Genomic DNA, 20,417 nt, shown 5'->3' on the forward strand with positions numbered 1-20,417 from the left:
TGTCATATCCCAACTATTTTTAGTCCTTTCAGCCCTTACAGAGTTCCATGCAACATCGCCATCAGGGTCTGGGAAGAGAGCAGAATCACCTTTAAAAATAAAAGTGACCTGGAGATTAAAATGTGGTGGAGGAACTTACGAGATGCTCTTCTTCCCAGGTGCTGGGACCCTGCTATGTTGTTACTCCACCTTCTCTACTTTGAGCACTGTTGCTCTCAATGTGTTTTGTCTCACCAAGTAAGAAGGTGCACGAGACACAGCTCCACAGCAGGATCTGACCCTGGAGCTGAGGCACTCTCATTGTACTCAGAAAATTATGGGCAGAGGAAAACAATACTGTAAGTTATATAAAATTCAAAGCGAAGGTGAATTGGATGCTGGCCCGATTTGCAGAGCTCTGAAGATGCCCCAACAAGCATAGAGGAGCTAATATTCACTCAGAGAAGGAATCAGGATTCCAAATATATAAAATCTAAGCAAATCACCCACCCTGAGTCTAAAAACTTCATGACACTAAAATGGTAAATCTATATCCTGCTGCTTGTGCCCGGGGATAGCAGGCAAATTAAAAGGTAAATTAATTCTGGCCCTTCCAGGTAAGTAATCTATTTGTCGTTATTCAGTTAACTTTTATTCTGTAGCTCTAGCACCAGCCTCTACACTGTTTTAATAGAAGTAGCATTATGGCCAACAATGTTTACAGGAAACAGCACAGCCCAAAATCAGGAGCATTGGTACCTGAAAGAACTGGAAGCTGCCTAAAAACGCATTGTGCTTCCAAGCTTTATTTTGTCCGCCGTTTTACAAAATGTTTTGAAAGGGGAACAAACTGTAGTAAGCAACCAGCCCAGCTCTGCTGTCAACAGCCTTTTGACAGAAGCTGTTTGCACTGTTGTGGCTTTGGTCCAGCCTACACGTGATCCCTCATCAGGTGATGCTCACTTTGGGACCAAGTTTACCCTTCTGCAAAGTGCCAGCACTGCACACGCTACTCACACATCTCCCTTCAACTCTGTTTTGGTCATCTTAAATGGAATCGAAATATTCCTCAGCAGGAACAGAAATGCTGCTCTCCAGGAACGGTTGTGGAGGTGCCTCCTGCTCTTGTGCAGAGTGCCTGCACAAGGCTCAAGTCACCCAGAAGCCCTTAACATTAAGGGGCTTCAGTGATAAACAACAGACCTGTGAAAAGTCACAGCTCATGCAGAAGGCAAGATAGGGCAGATAAAACCTCTGGCTTAATTTAACTCAGCTACTGCTCTGCTCTTTCCAGATATTGTGTATTCATACTCAGGGTTATCTGTAAACACAACAAGTTCTAATTTTGTTTTTTACCCCTCCTTGCCCTCCTGCTTAGTGGTTTTCTGGGAGCCCTGCTCATGCCAAAACTCTGGGAAAAAAAAATATTTTTACTGGCTGTAGAAAGATAAAAAGCAGAGCACCCGAAACAGAGACAGTGGCTGTGCTTTAGCAGAAGCCACGAAGGACGGTTGGCTGGGGCTCACCTTGCGATCATTGTAGAAAGGGTCGATGTCCTCCAGGGGCTCCCCAATGAGCTCTGGAGAAACAGTTCCATAGATATCGGGCAGCTTCTTGCAAGCTTGCAAATCAAACTGAGGCTGAGGCTTCTCTTCCTCGGCCAGCTGCTCTCTGTACTCCTGCTTCGCATTCCTCGCAAGCTTCTCCGCGATCCGTTTCTCAATGGCAGCCAAGGACTCAGGCGTGAACCGGTGGAAGCTGTTAGTACCCGGTGGTAACAAGAAGTCAGCCATCTTTTCATCCTGCTTTGTCTTTACTGGTCTTTACTCCTAGTAGTGGAAACAGCTGAAATAAAAGTTACCGAAAAGTTAGTGGCAGGAGAAAACGAGGAAGAACAAAGCCATCAGAATGAAAAATCAACCAACCAACAAGCAAACAAATAACCTGTGGGTTATTTATTATCAGGAAAGTCTTCATCTGTTTTTAGGTGCTTAATAGAACATCCAGGAAAACAAACATTACTGAAACTGTACTTTCCATAAGGAATCACACATGGTCAGAGCTGAAAAGACTTTGTAGGTAGACTGCAGAATATTCTTCAATTTTTCAGTCATTCAGGATCCTAAATCGAAACTAAGGAGTAACTTAGATTCATACAAGCTTAAGCTGCATCGAAAGCCACAGAGATCTGGATTCCTAACTCATTTTTGAAAATGCAGCTCTGGGAGTGGGTGAACAATGTGCCTAAGATGACTGCAGGGCAGATTTAAATCAGCCGATCTCCGGCCACATGACGCGAAATCTAAAAATGCCCCAGCTGTTCTATTCCAAATTTAAAGAGTGAAGGGTCAAGTTTAGATTCTTAAATCCAATAGAAATTCTTCATAATCTCTGTCTTAGGCTTCTGCAATGTAATTTTCATTTTCCTTTGGGATAGGAAATGCCATCTTCAAGATATCTGTCAAAACTTTTGAGCATTTCCTTTTTCTCCACGCCCTTCAATCTGAAGGATGTTGGAAACCCAACTGTGCCTGAGAAAGCCCTGGGACCTTCATGAGAGCAGGTCAAGCTTCCAAGATTCTGGATAGCAACTGCTGCCAGTTCATTGCATCTGAAAACCAGGCTCCTTCCATCCAATACTGATTTGAACATCTAGGAGTTGGACTCGATGATCCTCATAGGTCCCTTCCAATGCAGGATATTTTTTGATTCTATGATTCTAACCCAAAGCTGGGAAGTTTGGCCATCTTGGCCTGATGGTACTTCACTGTTAAAACTCCCAGTCTCCGCCTGAATGAAAACAAGTGAGAATTGCCACATCTCTTCAACTTACACGAATAAAGCCAAGCGTGAAAAGCACAGCCGAACAAAAAGCCTTCTTGTATCTGCGCTAAACAACATGGATAGCTGTGAAAATTAATGTAAAACTACTGTTCGAAAAAAGATGAAGCTTATCCCTGTTCTAGTAGTCTGCACAAATCCATCCAAGTTCACTGAAGCCGTATTTTGCAATTTAACAGTGACTTTAGAGGTATGTTTTTCCAGCAAGAGAAGCCCTCACTACGCAACAATTAAAACTCATTTCACAGAAAAATAACAGACCTTGTTTTTTTGCCACCACCACATCATTCATACTAACTCAGAATACATGCTGGTGACAAACAAAATAGTAGATTTTGAGGTGGGCTACCCTATAGCATTTGGCAACGTGTGCAAGATCCAGTTCTTTGTTCAGCCTCAATTGTTGTTTTCTGCTTTCAGATGGTATTTGTCTATTTACAATGGATAGTTCCAGATAGTTTGTGTCTATTAGGCTTTGTGATGACAGCATTTTTGTTAGCAAACAAGACTTTAACTGGACCCTGCATGACAAATAGCATATTTATTGACTCAATTTACTTGAGTAAAGTACTCTTTCAAATAACTACTGTTTTTCCTATTCTGACTTCATTTTAAAATGAATTCATTAAATTGTCATTGATCACAGTCTATCATATAGGAATGATTTACTGAAGCTTGTACACTATACTCAGCACTATTGCTGGTTTGAACAAGCGGGGCTAAAATAAATTAGTCTTCCCAGAGTTCGAGTATTTTGATATTCTTCTTTTTTTTGGATTTATTCTCTTTATTCCTTTCCCCTCTCCCCTCCATGTCATTTGTTTTATCCCGTTCCTCCTGAAAAACAGGAAATTAGAAGCTTTCCCACAAATTGAGTTTCTTATGCTCACCGCTTTGTGACTCAGCACCAGTGTGAGCAAACAGAATTTCACTTTCTACAGATGACATCAATACAGGTGGCCAGAAAATTATCTGGGTTTTGTCCTTTCAGTTTTTGTTTCTTCAAAACGAAACCTGCCTCAGTGCTGAAGGGGACAGTGAAAATCAGTGGCTGATCATCACTGCTGGAAGGGCACAGACTAGATTTCTAAACCAGAGAGGAGAACACTGTGGGCTGTTAGCTGAGGTCCAGATAATAATGAGCTCTGTAAAAACAGTGAATAGGGAATGACTGTTTGTTTTTTCTCATAATACAAGAATGGAGAAACTTCAAATGAAATCACAGAGAAGCAGATTTGAAACAACCACTGGAGCCACTTTCCACGTGGTGCAGAGTCATCCTGTGTAGCTTGTTGGCCACAAATGGCAAGGATTCCCAAAGCCAAAAGGCAAATAAAAGGGCAAAAGGTCCATAAATGGTTTTAACACAAAGATGCTGCCTCTGACTGAGAAAACCCCTCAGCTGCAGAATCTGGGTGCATGCAAGAAAGACTACTTCTATTTGTTAATACCCCTGTACATCTGCAGGTGCCCCAGATCCATATCACACCAACTCCCTGCTTCCAGTGCTTCAGAGCATGGGATGGGTGATTGCCTCCAACCTACACAGACACTCCTTTTGCTGGGAAACTGGTGGTAGCCACCTCCACACCTTATTTCCATGTCCATATAGCATGAGGGGCACCAAGTACTTGCTGAGATGTCAGAGAATGAGTGGAATGTCTCTACTAAGTACCACAGTTTTCACGGGTGTTGCTTCATCACAAAAACCTAGAATATCCACTGTAATATTAAGCATCCTTCTCAGACTTCCTAAAGACTTCCAAGAGAAGTCATTCGGGCAACAGAACTGGTTGAATATTTTTTAAAAAAAGAGAAATAAAAAAGGATAGGGGATGGTGAGGGAGATAAAATAGCCAGAAAAAAAACCTAATCACATTCAGAAGTTTTAATTATTTTTTCTAAAGAGAATTTTTTTGCTTAAAGCTCTTTCTTATTAGTAAATTGAATCAAATTCAAACTGGTCAAAACCAGATCTTTTCAGTTTTATCTACAAATGCCAGAAAGGTAACTGCCTAAAAAGAACTGAAAAATCCTACATAACCGTCATTAGACTGTTTTCAGCCTTCTATTTATTTTTTATTTAAAAAAAGATATGTTTCAGAATCCTTACTATTGAAAATTCTTGACTTGTTTTGTCTTCATATTGTATATAAGCTAAAGTTCCAAATTTTAATATATATATACTTAGCACAATTCTTTTTCAATTTCATATGCTTTCAGGAAATGGACAAGATAATTTCATGGGTCCTTTCTATGTCTAATTTCTTTTAATCTATGAATTGCAAACATTTCTACAAATAGCCAGGGTTAGCCCAGATGTTTCTTAAAAGGGTAAGAAAGAACCTCAGCTTAAAAAGGGAAATCATCAATGACTGAATCAAAGAGCTGGAATGCCATTTCTTAAGAGATAATAGCTGTTGTGACTCACGTTTTTACAATATGAGCCTGGATTTTTCCATTCCTCACAGGCATATTTTTGAAGTACAAGGCTTCAAACACATTGTTTCTGTGATATCACCATGCACAGAATGAAAATTTCCCTCTTGCTTTGTCAGTTAACATCGGTTCTGGCTGATAAAATGTACTGGTTATGTAAACAGAATGTGCATATGAAAATAAAGCCCCAAGATGCATACTTTCCTTGGCATGGCAAGAAGTGAGAGCAGTACAAACAAAGTAGGCATTTCTAGCACCTGTATTTATTCAGAAAGATAAATGCTGCTTGCCATTACAGTTTTAAACTTACTGTCATAGGCTTCAGCCACTCCAGTTCAAAAGGCCTTTCAGGTTCTCAAAACTCCACCTGCATGCCCTGCAAACCTTTCTCTGACTCCCTGGGATGGGTGACCACGACCCAAAAGGCAAACTTGGTCAGCAGGTTTCCTGCAGGGGGAAGGGGTTCCTGCTCACCTCCAGCTCGCTGCCCTCCTGCTCTGGCATGGGCTTTGTGGGCTCAGGCCACCATCCTAGAACCCAGAACCTCTCATCATGTCCCAACCAGCCAGCAGGGAGGTCCTGTTCCCCAGAAGCAACAGGAGAAGCGGAGAATGAGGTCCTTGCTGTGCACTACAGTTGGTTGGACACTGACCTCAGAGAACTCAGGGCTTCTTGTACCTCCATCTCCTGCTTGCACAACACCAAAAAGTGGCCTGACACAGTATCAAGGACACGTGTCCATATATTTCAAACACTTGGCAGTGGCAATAAAGGAACCAAACTTAAATATGAACACTGTGAATGTGGCGTTTGCAGGCAGAAGTTTAGATAAAATCACACACTCTCATCTTGAGTAGGATTGTACTTATTTAAGATTTCCATGGCGTTAATCAAGAAGCTACTACCAGCCATGGGTTGGGGAGAGGGATGATAGTCTCTGGCAGCACGCATATTTCTGCTAGGCCAAAGTCTCACAAAATAAGAATTAAGAGTCCTAAATTCTCCTTTTGTTTAAGAAATGTTTGTGACTAAATAAAGATTTTGCAATCCTAACTGCTGTATCAGAAACAGTCATGTGGATGGGTTTCTTTTCAGTGTTTGAGATTATATGGAGCACAGTCATCTTCCCCTCTTCCCCCTCCTTTTCCATATAATCTCTTTGGCATTTTCCTTTGACCTGCAGAGCACTGCAAAACATAAGAATAATAGGCTAGGGAAATAAAAACCAGAACAATGACACATCTAATTTAATGTCACTGGTCTAGATTCACAAACACACATGCATAAATTTACACACAAGCACAAACATTTAAATCATCACATTTAAAAGGACTACAAGTTGATATCGGATCACGTGGAAGTTTTATTCAAACCATGAAGCAATGGCTTCATGGAGAACTCCTGTTTTTAATTAAGATCAAATAAAGACCTCTTAAATAAAGATCAAGAAGCTAAAGTAATCTAGGTGACTTAGACACACTTCATAATTTTACTGACAGTAAACAAATAACCTTTTGAGACTTAATTCACTTATATTTATAGCACAATTCACATTTCACATCTAGGAGGTGTCATGGGAAATTCTCTTTTAGCTGAAAAATTTCAGTGGTTGTTAGCACACACTTTGATGGCCTGTGTGCTCACATCAAAACAAAGGGCAACTGAACAACACAGTCCTTGAAATTTTACACAGCACACTCATTACTTCTACTTGAACTGATATCTGGTTTGTTTGTTTTTTCCAACAAGCATAATTTTGTCAAGACCATAAAAAATGATTGTTTTTGTAGCACACTTTCCTAACGCGTATAATCAGCCACATTTCAACTTGCCATAAATCACCACAGCTCTACCCATCCTAGGGAAGTCACATCTGTGGAAGTGATCTATTAGGACCAGGAATATTTTGAATGGAAATGCTTTTTTTTTTTTTTGAAAGAGCGCCTTCACACCCAGAGCATGAGCACCAGAGAGTACGTAACTGAATTATTAAACTAATGGCCTAGAAGGTAACCAAGCTAGCAGGGAGCTGCTTGCAAAATCTTGAGCTTTTTGCAACCTGTGAAGGCAATTTGAAAATGCTCCTTCACCCATAGACATCTTGTTGGGTGAGTTCAGAGTTGAAGATCCAAAAAAGGGGTGCTGGAGAAGCCGAAGCCTGGTGGGGACCAGGCAGGCTCCCATGGCTGGTCTGCAGGGGAAAGCTTTTGTATTCCACAACAATCTGATGGGAACGGCTGAAATGTTTAGCTCTTGAAGATCTCCCGGGCAAAGCACAGTGTTGAAATCAGCCCAAACACACACAGGAAGAGATGTGAGACAGAGTTCCTCTTGCTGCCCGTGTCACAAGACAAACCTGCAGGTTGATATGACATTGCATAACACGTTTCCTAAAATGAGCCCTGTTGTTCACCATGGATGCTGACCAGGGGCAGAAATAAATATTTAAGAGAATTCATTGCATTCACATTGTTGGGGGAAAAAAACTCCCACCAAACAAACAGCACAAAATGTCCAAACCAAAACCTCCGTCACCAACACACCAGCCTTTCGTCACAACCAGCTCTGCCTACACAGTATCTTCTTTTAAATCCAGTTCAATGAGTTCTTCTGGCATCTTTCTCATCAGAATCATGGCATTCTGACATTACCAATGACTTATTGATAAAATAAAGAAAGCTAACATGTGCTAAAAGGAAATGAATTCAGAAGATTTCATTCTGATACTGAAAGAGTATTTGAGGATGACAAATGTTATGCCTAGAATTAAATGCTGGCCCTAAATCTTCTCTTATGATAAAACATATATTTTTAGTGAGCTAAAAATATTCTGATTTCTTTTCAGGTGGGTTTTTTTTTTTCAAATTATGCTGCACCCAAATGACATAAATAAGCCAGATGGAAACAGCACATTATAGTTGCTGCACATCTCTATATTTTGCTGAAAATTATAATTCTATGCACCCAACAGGTTTTCACATCTATTTTAATTAACTAGAAATTGGCCTCAGAGTTATTTTACTATAAACTACACAGCCTTCAGATCCAGGGAAAGATTTCTGCTTTGCTACTCTGAACTGAAAGAGCTTGGAAAGAGCTACCCAGAAAGAGGAAGGTTTTCAGCTCAGGATGCAGTCACTACCTTTGGAGCAAGAAATAAGAAATCTACAGGAGAACTCCATGTTGTGCCAAATATAATGTAAAGTGGTCACACCATTAGGTGCTTTGGATGCTCACATGAATAAAATATATCAACTCTCGTCCATTTTATTCACAGAGTGTTTTGTAAAGACATAAAGATGGATATAGGAAGTTGTAAAACAGCCATTAAAATGTATTCTGAAGCCATTATGGGATAGTTATGCCACAGACAGAAAGCAGCTTTAGGCTGGCCAGAAAAATCTTGGCTGCATGCTTCTAGAGGAGAAGGAGCCATGGCTGGAAATCTGTCTGACGAATTACCACAAAGTTATAGGTAAGGATTCCCTGATCCCCTCCCATCTAAGTTATGGAGACACATTTCATCAGCAGAAAACCAACAGACTTATAAAAGCCAATCATCAGAACTGACATGTTTACATTAAAAAACGATGGATGAAACTCTATAAGCAAAGCCAGGGCCTCTTTCACAATATTAACATTGAACTAGGAGATAAACATGACATAACAACTAAACTTCATTTTTAATAGTGAATGGAGCAATATAGGTTTTTCTTCTTTCAAGTGACAGGAACAAAAACAGGCTGAGGTGAAGGGTCAAGAAAAAATTGGATGTGAAAGGCTGGGAGAGGCAGCCCCAAATCATACAAAATCAAGCTGTGGGAGGTGGCAGGTCCCCTTCCTGCATCCGACTGACACGAGGCAATACATCAGGTTCTGCCCAATCTGCAGTAGCAGGAGCACTTTGCTCCACAACCACCATCCTTCACTTAACTCCACCCTATCCACACACCTGTGATACATCCAGCTTCCCACCCTTCTCCACTTCTATCCATTTCCTTTTCATTAGCCAAGAAAACTATCTCATCCTTTCATCTACTTTATTCCAAGTCAACGTAAAGGTTCCACAAACCTCTCCTTGCCCACAGTGATAACTCTCAAGTGACATTCACGTCAATGCTATGAAATTTTGGTACTATAATTTTATTCTCTAATGCAATGCAGCTCTCTCTATGATGGTGGGTTCCCTTGCACAAGGATACAAGAGTGTCTGTTTGTCTGTGGCTTTGGATAGCGTTTGGTGCTAACAGAGATCCAGTTAATGACAAAAATTTTCACTGCTTTTGCAATAAAATGCACAAGAGAAAAAAAATAAAAAGGCACAGATTTAGAAGAGTGCTGGCAAAATTATCTTTCCTGGTAATGGAAACAGAGAGTCACGAAGAACAACAGGGATCCTATCAGGGAGTAGCTGGTTGCTTCTTGCTGGGATATATTGACGATTTGATTCATTATTTAGTGCGCTGTAAATTTGACAATACTATTTGGATAAAGCTAGTGGCTCTTCCACTCTGATGGAAGAGATTTCACTCCCCCCGCCCCCGCCGAGAGCCAGAGAGAGATTATTGCTGTCCACAGAGGAGGGATATTCTGCCGGTTTGCGATTGAAAACTGCTTGGGTTTGTTTGCCAAGTTTAGGAATCAGAGTTAAGAGCTTACATGGGTTCTGGGGGGTGCAATCCTCAGCTCACGTCAGTCAAGGGGAATATTTTGTGTGACTGCAATAGGCAGTGGGTCAGACCCCTGGCGTCAGAGAGACAGAATTATTAGATTTCTGTCATTCCTTTCAGAGAAGTTTACTTCAGCGACTCGGCGCAGCTTCATGGAAAAGATGCAATGGATGCTGGTGCCGACTGTCAGCAATTTGATTTGAATTACATAATGCTTAAACCATTATGTAAATGAGGCTGACAGAAACATGAAGGCAGAGAAGCTGGGGATTTTTTTTTTTTTTTTTTAAATATCTGGTAGCCTTTAATGTTACAGCCAAGATTGCCGCCTTCTAGCTACTACATTTTGCTGGTAGGTTAGCTGAATTAAACTTTATTTCTCCTGACACTAACTAAAACCTAAAGTGCATCTGAGCAAATGATGAGGAGCATTTAAAGAGTGGTGAACGTGGACGATTTTAGAGGTATGTGAGTGAGTCACATTACCAGGAGTGGTTTTGGCTGTGTCCCACTGATGTCAATGAGACTCATGCTTCTGAAAACCCTGTAGCATTCCTCCCTTTCTCCCCTGTATAATTTCCTCATCTTTTGCATGGAAGAATATTTCAGAGTAAATAACTCATTGCACAAACAATTCTATTCCAAAAGTCATGGCATTTTCTGTTAATTAGCAATAATATAATCATCCAAATAAAACTGCTGGGGACATTGCATTTACTAACAAGTTACATCCAAATATGCATTTATGTGTCAACAGTGCATGCTTGAGTGGTTGGTAATACTCAATTGGGCCTGAGGCACAATGCATTGGAATCACACAATAGAGGCTTAGTATTGCAAACCCTGCTGTGGCTTCTTGCTTAATTTAGCTTATGGGACCAAACAGTCAATGAGCAAAGCAGAAAATAATACATCAATTGGCCTGTGAAAGGGAAATATCTGATTATGGTATCAATGCGGGATGTTTCCTAAATGGAAAATGCACTAGCTACATAATTTGGGAACTTGTTTGCACTTCCTGAAAGAAAAAAAAAATGGTATTCCTAAAAATAACTTTATCATTACTTGGCTGGCCCAGAATGCCAGTTGAGCCCTGGTGCTCAACTCTTGGGAGGCCCCACCTGAAGTGCTGCATCCAGATCTGAGGCCGTCAACATAGGAAGAACTTAAACCTGTTGGGGCAGGTCCAAAGGAGCGCCACAAAGATGACCACAGGGCTGGAGCACTTTTCTTAATAATACAGGCTGAGAGAATTGGGGTTGTTTAGCCCAGAGAAGAGAATGTTCCAGATAGAGTTCCCAAAGGGGGCTACAAGAGAGCAGGAAAGGGACTTTTGACAAGCACATGTAGAGACAGGACAAGGGGAAACGGCTTTTAACTGGAAATTAGGTATTAGGAAGAAATGTTTTACTGTGAGAGCAGTGAGGCTCTGGCACAGGTAAGCTGTGGTTGCCCCATCTCTGGAAGTGTTCAGTTTGGATGGAGCTTTGAACAACCTGGTCTAGTTGAAGGTGTGCCGGACCATGGCAGGGGTGGGTTGGAACAAGATGATCTGTAAGGTCCTTTCCAACCCATACCATTCTATGATATGATTCTGTGATTACTAAGAGCAGTGATAAGCAGCAATTCCACTGAGAGATCATTCAATATTTTGACATTAATCTCCTCTTCTAGGAGGAGAATACTAGGGGTAAGAGTCCCCTAATGACATTGTGTCTATGAGGTATAACAGCACCTACTCTGACAGGGCCCTAAAGTGATACAAAAATGACTGTACTGCTTGAATATTCAGGTCTTTTTTTCCCTCTTCTTCAAGACAATTGCAACTAAAAATAAAAATTCGACAAGGCAATTGATGATTTTGGTCAGATCTCTTAATTTTAATGTGTCATGGACAAGGCTCATAATTCAAGTACTTCCTGCTCCTCTATACACTCACCTGTATCTTTATCCATTCTACAGTGTAGATCCTCAACACAGACAGGTCAAATAATGTATTCTAGAGGTTTTTGGCTAAAAAAAGATATCTACTGGATATGATACACTTGTGAAATAACCTCATACACAGAACAGAATGAATCAACTAAAATCCAGCTTCTCTGATGCATTGGAACAGATTAGACCAAAGAAATGCAGGATGTTAGACATTCGGGGAGAAGTAGAGAGTGGTAGGACATGAGTCATCTCTCCTTCTCTCAGTGTCTCCTTCAGTGAGATAAACTATGCTTCAGACTCCAGCAAAGATCCTGATGATTCAATTTGTTTATTAGGACACCAAAGTTTAGGTGTTGATACATACCTTTAGGTGCCTGAGAACTGATGTGTGTTAGTTTTTCGTCCACTTGACTCTTCTCAAAAATAGAGACCAGCTACCTCTAACCACACAGCGGAAAAGGAATGGACCGTGGGACTGTTCCACTCCAGCGTGTGGCAAACTGAAACTTCTACAACAGCTTTCCAGTGCACACAATTACTTTAGAACATGAAGTATAGATCTTCAATTTCAACAAATGGCATACATTTAATTAGTCAATGACAACCACTTTGTTCCCAGAAACAGAGTCACACAGGTTATCCTGATAGACTCACCACAGACCCACAAATCTAGAAAATATTTTATGTTTCATGTTTTGTTTCCACAAAACTAAAGGGATGTTTGAGATCTGGATTGTGCATTTACATGGGCAAAAGTTTTTGGGAGCTAATATTTTTAAAAGTAGAGTGAATACAGGCTGGTGGCATCCATGACTCCAGAGGAACACAATAAAACAATCCAAAAAAGAGCTGGAATTGCACACCTGTCCTAGTTCACAGGCACTTCTACTCCAGTCTTGGACTTGTCTTGCAGATTAAATCAAAGTGTATAGTGATTTTAAAAGCAGAACAAGTGATGGTACAGTTCATTTCTTCCCACACAAGTGTTTAACCAGGCTCCAAAGTATCCTTCCCTGTCTCTACTTTCCTTCAAAAAATATTCCCAAAACTGCTAATTCCAAAAAGAGTTTTGGGATCCCAGCTTTCTCCTGCCTGTCTCTCCTGCTAGACAGAGAGGAGAGGAATGAAGTGGAGGAAAAGAGACAAATTTGGCTGGCATTTCACACATTCCACTTGTCCATGTCTCCAAGATATATTTCATGCTCCCCAAGGGCCTATTTGTCCAAACATCCTTTATTTAGGATTGTTGTACATTAGATCCCCTTTACCTAAGAACCATCTATGGTGAGTGAATCCAGTCTGAGGGGGATGGAGTTAAAGAGCACCTTGGTGGGCACCTGGCAGCCAGACAAGGTTAATCCGCCACACCCTCCTTTGTGGAAATTGTGCCTCTCACTTGATCTCCAAGTCAGTGAGCTGCAAAGAAGTTAAAGGACATGTCCTGCAAGATATGGTCCCACCAGACCAGACTGGAGCCTTGCACTGCAGCTTTGGGCTTCAGCATGACTTAGAATCATAGAATCATCTAGACTGGAACAGACCTCTCAAGATCATCAAGTCTGATTTCTACCTCACCTTGCCGTCCCCCAAAGGGATGGAGCTGGCAAGGAGAGCAGTGTAAAATGCCATCACAAAACACACAGGAGCCTGCAAGCCAGCCCTTAGGCCCAAGCAAGAAGAACATCTCGCTGGAAAGATTGGACCATTAAAAGCATTACTGATCCTCTCAATTCTTACAATTTATGATTCTCCCAGATGAATCAAAATTAAATTGAATATTCACATTAAGAAAGCAATGGGAAATCCCAGTTCATATGCTTAACATTTAGACTCACGGTGGCTAGACAGATGAAAAGTTCTGCTGATTTATCTTAACTCCATTCTCCTTTTACATCTAAAGCAGAAACACATAGCAGTGCCTGGTCTAACTTGTATCTGTTATTTAGGTATGGCCTAGATAGCACAGACATCACTGCCTCTGTCTTACCCAAAGCACACAGTAATGATCCCAGGTGCTGATGTTTTCAGTGTGCTTTGCTTTCTGCTGGCTGGTACAGATAGCCAGCAGAGATAAGGGCCCTGGTCTTCAAGCCTTTCTGACGTGACTAGTGATGCCACCAGCACTGACCAGCTCATATCTCACTCATCACTTCTCCCTCCCTGCTCTGGCAAACGCAGTCTGGGTTCACCTTCACAAAACTGCCTCCAAAACCCCTGGCCAGGACTGTTCACCACACTGACCCTGCTGCTCCTGCTTCATCTGGACATTGTGACTTAAACTAGCCTTACTACAAACTAAACAAAAGTGTTTTACCGCGCATGTCTAAAAATAGAATTGTAATCATCTATGCTTGCGTTGCTTTAAAACTAAATTTATCAAGAGATTATTCTTCCGTGAGGTTTAGCACATGAGATGTCTTATGTTTCAAAGTTCAGTCATTTCACAGTTATTTCTGAGCAGAAAGGTCTTGTGGATTAATTTTATAAAGAAACACAGTGAGTTTGGGGATCAGGACTCCTTTTGGTGTAAATGGTCCGAACAACTCCGCAGTCCATCAAGACAATTTTCAGCTATTTTTGTAATATTGTTTGCTATCTTCACAGATAATGTTCAATGTGCACAGATAATGGTTATAGTTCTGTTTCAGAAAAATCTTCCAAGTAACAGTTAAAACTCGACCGAATAAGAAGAGAGAGAGAAAAAAAATATATAATTCTCTGGGGCTTTTTATTTGTTTAGTTTCTACATTAGACAGTTCTTTGAGTGCAATTGATTTTATAGTTTCCTCTGTAGTTTCCAATTAATCATCCTCCCTCTTTGTGAGAATGTTTTACACAAAAACAGGAGACAGGAAAACATTTTGAAATAGGGAAATATGCTTATAAAACCACAGCACTGGTATGGATATGCAGAAGTGCAGGTTCTGAAACCACCCTTTTGAGAGGAAGGGGGAGCAGCATTGCCTGTCATATGGAAGAGCTGACTGCAAATTTCCCATTGAAACTCTATTTCTATGGAGAAATGCTTTTCCAATAGAGAAGCATTTTAGTAAAGAGCATCTACTTTGAGTTACAAATTTCTTTCTGCAACAAAGAAGCCTCCAAACTGAAAAGGGAACAGATTTATCAGAGAAAATCACCATTTTTCATAGGGGGAAAAATATACTTTCTCTCCAAGAATGATGGGAAACAGGCCAGAAATCACCCTAATCACGTCCCATTGCTGGTTCTCCCACTGGCTTAACATTCCTGTGTTTGTGCTTTAAAAATACATGAAAAAATTGGGAACTTTACATAGTCATTTTGAACCCAAAATAAAAATGAATTTTGAAATTATTTATTTTTGACCAAACACATTACATATCTTTTAATCATAAAGGAAAAAAAAAAGTAACAATACCTATTCAAAATCAGGAAAACCTGCTATTCTTCTAGATGTCATCATTACAGTCTCCTCCAGACATATAAGTTTTGACTGAGGACAAGGATTTTTTTGAGCTTCAAATGAGTAACAACAGGATTATTACAAAAATAAATAAAATATGAGCAAGCTGCCACTTAAGCTATGGATTTCCCACTGCAACAGCTTCAAAACTGTCTTGAAACATAACAAATTTAAAAAGAAAAAAAAAAAGGGAGGCAGACGATGAGGCTCTGTCTAACTGACAGCATAAAAACATCAAGAACTTTGATTCAGATTAATAAATAATGATGGCATGTTATCCAGGAAACAGCGCAATGCCAAGTCTGTTTGATCTCAGACCAACTGTTGGGTAAAAGTATTCTGAAATGCTCTCTTGGGCACACAGACCAGTTGCATATCGGCTCTGGGACTTTGATTATTTAAATAGGGCTTTTATTAAACAAAGAAATTTGGTCCTAGAAGAAATTGTATACCACATCACCTTCCTGAGGGCAAACTCCAGCTTTACTTTGCTTATTCAGGATGATGGTGTCATAGGAGCAGGGATGCTCCAAGTGTCCTCTGTTATTACCCTCCTATATCCTAAATTCAGATGGAAGCAATGGGAATAGAAGAAATGAGGGAGACTTGTGAGTCTTGTCTCCTGTGTTTTGGAGCTGTCCCAGAAAAGCCAGGAAATCATCCTCCCTGCAGCTTCCAAAGCCCACTCCAAGTGCTGTGACTACCCAGGAGTGTTCTCTTCTCCCCCATAACTGCACAGCAAGGAGAACGCTCTCATTTCATGCCTGGGAGCACATGCCAGGTTGTCCTAGGTGAACAAGGATGCTGAAAACTCAGTGTCATGGCACAGGGAATGGACAACAGGACTGTGGATGGACTTCCTTCAGCAATCCTGGAGTGCCCATGTGGCTGAGACAGCATGTGGTATGAGGAAGCTTCCTGAGTGAACAAGATAGAAACACTCCCCTGACCCCAGCAGTCCTACAATCTCCTGTGGTTCCAAGTCTGAGTCCAATTCTTAAATGACATCCCAAGGCTGACAGGTGAGTTCACTGCAGTTTGCTTTCAGACAGCAGAAAGTGTTGCCTTCGTCCAGGTCAGTCTGACACAACTCACTTTCTCTCCAATGGAGAGTCTGTCATCACTCAGGACAGCTCCTACATTTCATACCCAGCTCTTTTACAGGGAAGTTATCTCTGTGTCCTTCTCAAAACATCTAAAACCCCTTTGAATTTACAAACATGCACTGCCCGTGCAGGTGCTTCTGGACTTATTCACCTTTTTTCAGTATAATAATTCCCCCCATGAAACACTATCCTGTACACATGAATCTTTCCCTACCAAACAGAGCTTTGGGAGCCTGAGAGCTCAGCTGAGAAAAAAACCCCAAGCACTAATGCAGGAAGCGTAAAGATATCTGAAAAAAATGCTACAAAGCTTCAGATTCCAATAAACATATGAACTATAGCAATTGCCAAGAATTATGACTGCATGACATTACATCCAGCTCCCTGCTCTTATTAAAAAGTAAGCATGGCTATCCGATGGGCAGATGGGCAGTACCACACAATCTGCTCTGCTCCACAATCTGTGTTCTAATGGATGCTCATGGATTGCCACAGAGCAGAAGGTTTCATCTTAAGGAAACGTGAAGTCTGCAACCAGATGCTGTCAGGTTTTGCTGGAGTAGGTAGACTGAAGTGAGGCATTTTGGAATTTCAGTCAGTTTTGGTATGCTCTGAAATGTGATGCCACACAATCTTCCTACTGCAGAGAATACAATGGACCCTGATCGTTAGTTTTAAATAGGGGAAGGCAATTTGCACATTTTTTGTAAGTGGAAGTTAATAGTTTTGGAAAGGGCTAAACTGATGAACTTCCTTTTACCTGCTGAGCATGAGAAGTGTCAAAGTAAGATCCTTGGAAGAGCAGCAGTATTGCCCAGAGACTCCACACAAATCTTGTGAGATCACCTCTGGCAAGATGAGGATTGTTTAACATTCATAATACCTGATTTTACAAAGAGTCGGTTTACTTAGTTGGGATTGGGTTATCAAGATCTTTGCACGATCACACCAGTAGCCCTTGCCCTTGATGCTCATAGCTAATAACAAGAGATAATGTTTTGGAGACTGTGAAGGTTAAGCTGATTTAGTCCATCAAAAATTTTTGGCACTCTTAGCTGCAACCCTGAGCTGTAAAAGGAGTATGCTGTGCCTTTTCAACATTATTTCTGATCTACATATCCTTAAATTTCCAAAACTGTATCTGCCTTCCAAGGTGGGATAGGTGGGTGGCGGGACGCAGAACGAGTTGTAGGAAGGAAAAGTTTGAATGTGGCATCCTCTAAAAACACCATGAGCCTTATTTTTCTGCGGGGTCTGGGATAAAGATGCACTGCCAGCATCAACTTTGCATTCTCGAAATGTCACTTCTGGAAATGTACTTCAGTCATATTGGCTCTTACCCTGAGCAGTGGTGCTATGAGACTTTGATTGGACTACTCAGATTTTCCCCTTGCTTTTATAGATGTTGTTCCTTGGTGCACCTCTTAACAGAAATAGAGCAGCATAATTTATTAGGAGGGATGGTATTTTGATCTATGACCATCAATAAGTCTGTGGCCTTCAGACCAAACACTATTATCAAGACATCCATTGAACTAGAAACACCATTAGAGAAGAGACAGCTAACTCAGCGTTAATCAAGATTTTTCTGTTCTTCCAGTGCCTGAATATTTCTGATAGTACCAAATCTCTGGCAATTCCAGGCGATTCCCACACTGATTTATTCAGGTGGCCACATAGACAGGTGTCTTGTGACACTGCACTACAAGGATTACACCTTAGATTGACAGTTAATATAATCACTTCTAGGGCCATGAACAGGGTTCAATATTTGCATGTTAAGATTCAAAAAACTATGCAAAAATCATCTAGTCACAAATGTGTCTTGCACTACCACCAAACATAAATTAGACAAGGTACTGTATACATTTGGAGACCAGTGTCCTGAACAAACCCATTAGTGGTCTAATGAAAATTTCCAATGTAACCAGCATGTTTTCTCCTCTGCCTGACCACAAGCTGCTTAACCCCAGACACAGTCCCAGCTGAAGCCTTAGTTTAACCAGTATCTACAACCTTTTAAACCTGGAGCTCAGACTGCAGTTGTGTCGGTCAGCTGTAAGAACTGCATCCCCGTCACTGTTCTGAGATAGGAAATTACAGGTCTGGCTCTTTCTGCCCATCTTAATATTTATGCATCTGGTCTGGCAGCATCCATCATCAGGGTTGCCTTAGTTGGTGCCCCAGAGGGATGAAATAATAGCAATTTCAAAACAAGCCACAAGATGAACAGGAATAAGGAGAGTGGGGGTAGCTGCACTCAGGAGTCTGTCAGAGCTGGGTTACATCAGGCAGTATCTCTTACAGCACAGGAAATAAAATACACCACCACAAATTAGCAGCAAAGGAAAACAACGAGTGTGAGCTTGTTTCAGCAGGGGGGGGCGGGGTGGCAGGAGCATTTGGTAGAACCTCGTACAGAATACACATTGCCAAGGGATCAAGCCCTGGGTGGAGGCACAAAGTGCTTTGTCAGGGACCTTGCAATCTTCAGGCATGGGCAGTGTGACCCACTCCTGGACCACACCATGTGCAACCACGACTCCCATAACGCAACCCAACCCAAGCAGGGGCAGTAAGTATCTGTTCTTAACCTCTGGAGAGCAAGTCACCAAAAGGCAGCAGCTCTGTAGTCCCCAGGAGGAGAGGGAACACCAGACCTCAGCTGGGAAGCTGCTTTCTGACATCAGAGCTTTTTTCTGTTTGCAGCAGGACAGAGGGTTTCCCCCCAGGTTCACACCCGATGTAGGATAAAAGCAGCTGGGTCCCTCCTGGACAGCAGGGTCATAGATAATGACCGTTTCTAGCACAGTGTGTGTTCCACACGCAAAATTAATTCCCTTCTCTCAGACTTCTGCAGGGAGGAACTTTGCTGAAGTTTTGCTACATTGTCAGAAGTTTTAGATTAACACCTACAACAAAGTAAATTACTAATCCTGAGGACTAGGCATGCTATCCAACGTTCCTTCACGATGTGAAGTGCCCATCTGACGGGGAGGGGCAGGGAAGGATTTCTGAGTGTGCACAAATTTTTTGAGCTTCTAAATTGAAGCCCAGCCCCCAAAATTCCTGTTGCTATTTTTTGTTCTTTGACAGTAGCACCCAGAGGCCCCAGATAAAATTATTTTGCAGCTAGGCACTGGAAAAACACACTGTGGATTGACAAAGGAAAGTAAGGTGTGAAGTTATTTACCTCTTCCCCCCGTAAAATGAAGGGATCCCATCTCTCAAAAGCTTTTCCCTGCAGTCCATCATCCTCTGCCTCCCCATACAGAAAGTGCAGCTCTAGCATGAGCTGGGGTGAGATATACTCAGAAGCTCTGAAAGCCCAAGGAAGCAGCACCAGGTGAAATTCTTTCCTGGGCAGGTGTGAACTTCAGCTGGTGTCCATCACCTCAAACAACCCCGTTGCCCACTACCTCATCCAAATTCCTCCAAATAGCGTTCAAAGCACTGATTCTGAGCCATAAAACCTCTCCTGCCTGAGAATGCCCAGAAGCTACTAGAACTCCAGCCCTACAGGTGCAGGGGGACAAGAGAGTCTCTCCAGGCTTATCCCCCATCCTGCTCTGCAAAGCTGCCTCGTGGGCTTCAGCAATGCTTTGAAGAGCTCAGGAACTGAGACAACAAGGATGTCACAGGAGAAGAAAGGGAGAGAGGGAGGAATACTGCAGCCCAGCTGGCTCACTGGATTTGTGTGTGGGGGTGGCAGGTTCACAAACAGCTATTCCTTTTATTTCTGGAGGTCTGTGTCTGCTGTAACAGCTCTGCTATATAAACAGGAACACAGAAAACTGGGCTGGAAATGTCAAGATAGCCACAACCCCCAAATCTTAGCCTCATAACTTTCCTTCACATTTCAAAATCCATCTCCCAGAACATGTCTGTCTTTAGCCTGAAATTGAATTCCAAGTCTTAATACCTTCACAGGCTTTAACTATTTTTCTAGCAACTGAGGTTGGCTATTGTCCCAGCACTCTTCTCTCAGATGAAAGGCTCCAT

At 41.6% G+C, this 20,417-nt stretch overlaps 1 protein-coding gene across 6 annotated transcripts in view; it reads right to left on the minus strand.

Annotated features, from left to right (window-relative positions):
* LOC114062271 (sodium channel protein type 5 subunit alpha-like) overlaps positions 1-20,417 on the minus strand; it is a 216,818-nt gene that overhangs the window by 174,044 nt on the left and 22,357 nt on the right. For all 6 annotated transcript variants that reach the window (XM_027893534.1, XM_027893533.1, XM_027893532.1 and 3 more), the window contains exon 2: positions 1,506-1,824. In XM_027893534.1, coding sequence (XP_027749335.1) covers positions 1,506-1,772 — 267 coding nt within the window. In that variant the 5' untranslated portion in view covers positions 1,773-1,824. The remainder of the gene's footprint in view (positions 1-1,505; positions 1,825-20,417) is intronic.

This window comes from Empidonax traillii, unplaced genomic scaffold (genome assembly GCF_003031625.1).
Source record: "Empidonax traillii isolate 1590-97213 ecotype Southwest subspecies unplaced genomic scaffold, ASM303162v1 scaffold393:size534744, whole genome shotgun sequence".
NCBI lineage: Eukaryota > Metazoa > Chordata > Aves > Passeriformes > Tyrannidae > Empidonax > Empidonax traillii.